This window comes from Bos taurus, chromosome 3 (genome assembly GCF_002263795.3).
Source record: "Bos taurus isolate L1 Dominette 01449 registration number 42190680 breed Hereford chromosome 3, ARS-UCD2.0, whole genome shotgun sequence".
Lineage (NCBI taxonomy): Eukaryota > Metazoa > Chordata > Mammalia > Artiodactyla > Bovidae > Bos > Bos taurus.
Window position 1 is genome coordinate 22,243,071 of NC_037330.1, and position 3,116 is coordinate 22,246,186.

A 3,116-nucleotide genomic window follows, 5' to 3' on the forward strand; every position below is an offset into this window, starting at 1 on the left:
ATCTGGTGATGTCCATGTGTAGAGTCATCTCTTGTATTGTTGGAAGAGGGTCTTTGCTATGACCAGTGCGTTCTCTTGGCAAAACTCTGTTAGCATTTGCCCTACTTCATTTTGTACTCTGAAGCCAAACTTGCCTGTGAAGTAGTAATGTTGCTTATTAAAGACCTTAGAATCATTAGGCATCTGGGAAATACAAATCAAAATGATACAGTACTTTACGCATACTAGGATGGCTATAAAAAAAAAGGACATATAACATGTTGGTCAGGATGTGGAGAAATTAGAACCCACATACACTGCCCTTGATAATGTAAAATAGTGCCTCTGCTTTGAAAAATTTTAACAGTCCTTTTAAAGTTTATCATGTGATCCAGCAATACCACTCAAAACTATAGACTCTATATAAATACAAATATTTCTCCTAAAACTTGAATGTGAGTGTTCATAGCAGCATTATTCATAATAGTAAAAAGTGAGAATGACTAAAATGTCTATTGAGTCAGTAAGTAAAATGTGGTATATCTGCAAAATGGAAATCATTCAATGAGACGAAGGAATGAAGTGCAACATGGTATATGTATGAACTTTGAAAACGTCCCAAGAAGCCAGACACAAAAGGCACATGTTGTAGAATTTTATTTATATGAGACATCCAGAATAAGGGTATCCATGGACCCAGGAAGCAGAATAGTGGTTTTCTAGTAATTCAAATTTGGAAGGATATGGAGAGTGAGTGCTAATGTATACTGGGGTTTATCTAGGAGGTTACAAAATGTTCTAAGTTATCAGTGGATTGGAGAACACACAGTATTTAGGATCACAGTGTATGAAATGCTCAGTACAAGTGTACCTATTTGTCCTGGTGGAATCAGTCATCACAGTTGTCAAGAGATCATATATAAAAAGAGTACTGTTTAAATTGTATCTGGAATACTCAATTTTTTCTCCAATTAAGAAATTTTCCACAATGAAACTGTTTAACCTCTGATCTCACTAGAGAACCAGCATTCGTTAGCCAGCTTCCTCAGGACACCTTTGATCTCCTTGCTTCTCAGACTATAGATGATGGGGTTAAACATGGGGGTCCCAACACAGAAAAGCACAGAGACCAGGATGTCCATATCCAGGTTGTAGCCTACACTGGGTCTATCATAGTTAAAGTTGGCTGTTCCAAAGAAGATAACCACCACAGTGAGGTGGGAGGCACAGGTAGAAAAGGCTTTGCTCCTGCCCTGAACAGAGGGAATCCTAAGGATGGCAGAGATGATGAGTATGTAGGACACAGCAGTAAACAAGCAGGGACTTAGGCCAATAGTAGCACTGGCCACATGGAGCATAAACTCATTGAGAGAGGTGTCTGAGCAGGAGAGCTTCAGGAGGAATGGGATGTCACAGAGAAAGTGGCTGATCTGGTTAGGCCCACATAGAGTGAGTGTGGTTGCCAACACTGTGTGTGTCATAGAATTCACCAGTCCACATAGCCAGGACCCAGACACCAAACAGACACAGACCTTCACACTCATAAAGACTGGGTATTGAAGAGGGTGGCAGATGGCTACATAGCGGTCGTAAGCCATAGCTGCCAATAATACACCCTCAGTGCCGGCACAGGTCACAAGGAAGAAAATCTGGGAAAGGCAGCCCTCATAGGAGATAGTCTTCTTCTCCTGGAAGAAGTTCACCAGCATGCCTGGGATAGTGGTAGATGAGTAGCAAATGTCCAAGAAGCTCAGGTTGCTGAGGAAATAATACATTGGGATGTGGAGGGCAGGACTGACCCTGGTGGCCATTATTATGAGTGTATTCCCAAAAAGAGTTGTCAGATAAATGACCAGGAAGACCAGGAAGAACAAACTCTGTAGATTGGGATGGTTGGAAAATCCCAAGAAGATGAATTCAGTGACGTCTGTTTGATTGTTCATTTCAAGTGGCACCACAGCTACAAAACAATGAAAAAAAAGAAGCCATAATGGGAAATGTACAAAGAGCACCCCAAATGGGCTTGAAACGTTATAGGGCCATGTGAAATAATGTTGGAAATAGACAGCCTAGACTGTGGAAGGAAGTGTGCAGAAGTGTCTTCAGAGAAACCAGAACTTCTCATTTAGCAGATCTACCCAACTCAGGCCCAGGGACAACCCACACATTTGCAGGGCTACTGGTATGTGAAAATAAATGCAAACTTGGTGAAACCAACAAGCCACTAACCCCTTCATTGGAAAGAACTAATTTTTCACTACTTTGGTAATACCTACCTCCTATCATTGCCCTTTTTAGTAAGCATCTTAATTTTTTCTGAGAAATATAATTTTCTAAGAAATATATAATATAATATGGACAAAAAATTAGGAAAATGTAGAAAAATATAAAGAATTTAATAACCTGCTGAATCAGAATCAGTGCTACTTTTCAGTGTACTCCATTGTAGGTTTTTTTCAGTTATGTAAATCTTGAGCTTTGCTTATAGTTTTAGACTATTAGTACAATTTCTCAAATTGGAAAGAAAGAAGTAATACTATCTATTCACAGAGGACATATCTCATATAGAGAAAATACCAAAGAAACCACAAGATACTAGAGCTTATAATCAAATTCAGCAAAATTAAACATGCAAAAACTTTTGTGTTTCTAAAAATAAAATAAAATTTAAAAAAATTAAAAATTAAATATATGTTAATTAAATATTTAATTAAAATATTATTGGATTAAATAAAAAATTTAAATGTACACTAAGAATGAACAATCTAAAAAGGAATATAAAAATCACTTCTATTTATAATAATATCTACAAGAATTAAGTACTTATAATAAGTCTTCCTGAAGAGGTGAAAAGACTTTTTACACCGAAACCCACAAAGCATTGCAAAAGAAATTAAAGGAGACATTAAAAATGGCAAGTCATCCCATGTTCATGGCTAAGAAGACTTAACATTGTTAAGATGTCAATATTCCAAAATGATCTACAGATTTTACCCAATCAGTATCAAAATTCTGTTAGATTTTTCCAACAGAAATGGAAAAGCCAATCCTCAAATTCATATGAAATTGCAAAAGGCCCTGAATAGTCAATACAATCTTGGCAAAAACCAATAAAGTTGGAGTACTCACACTTCCTG

The 3,116-nt window shown here is 37.1% G+C and overlaps 1 protein-coding gene across 1 annotated transcript; it reads right to left on the reverse strand.

The window, feature by feature from the left end:
- Positions 1-977: 977 nt before the first annotated feature.
- Positions 978-1,922, reverse strand: OR13L12 (olfactory receptor family 13 subfamily L member 12). The gene has a single exon (NM_001390754.1). It carries the CDS (start codon positions 1,920-1,922, stop codon positions 978-980), a length of 945 nt encoding a protein of 314 aa, NP_001377683.1.
- Positions 1,923-3,116: the final 1,194 nt, after the last annotated feature.

Bases quoted from the DNA above. Each gene is read 5' to 3' on its own strand.
- OR13L12 (NM_001390754.1), bottom strand. From the start codon at position 1,922: ATGAACAATCAAACAGACGTCACTGAATTCATCTTCTTGGGATTTTCC.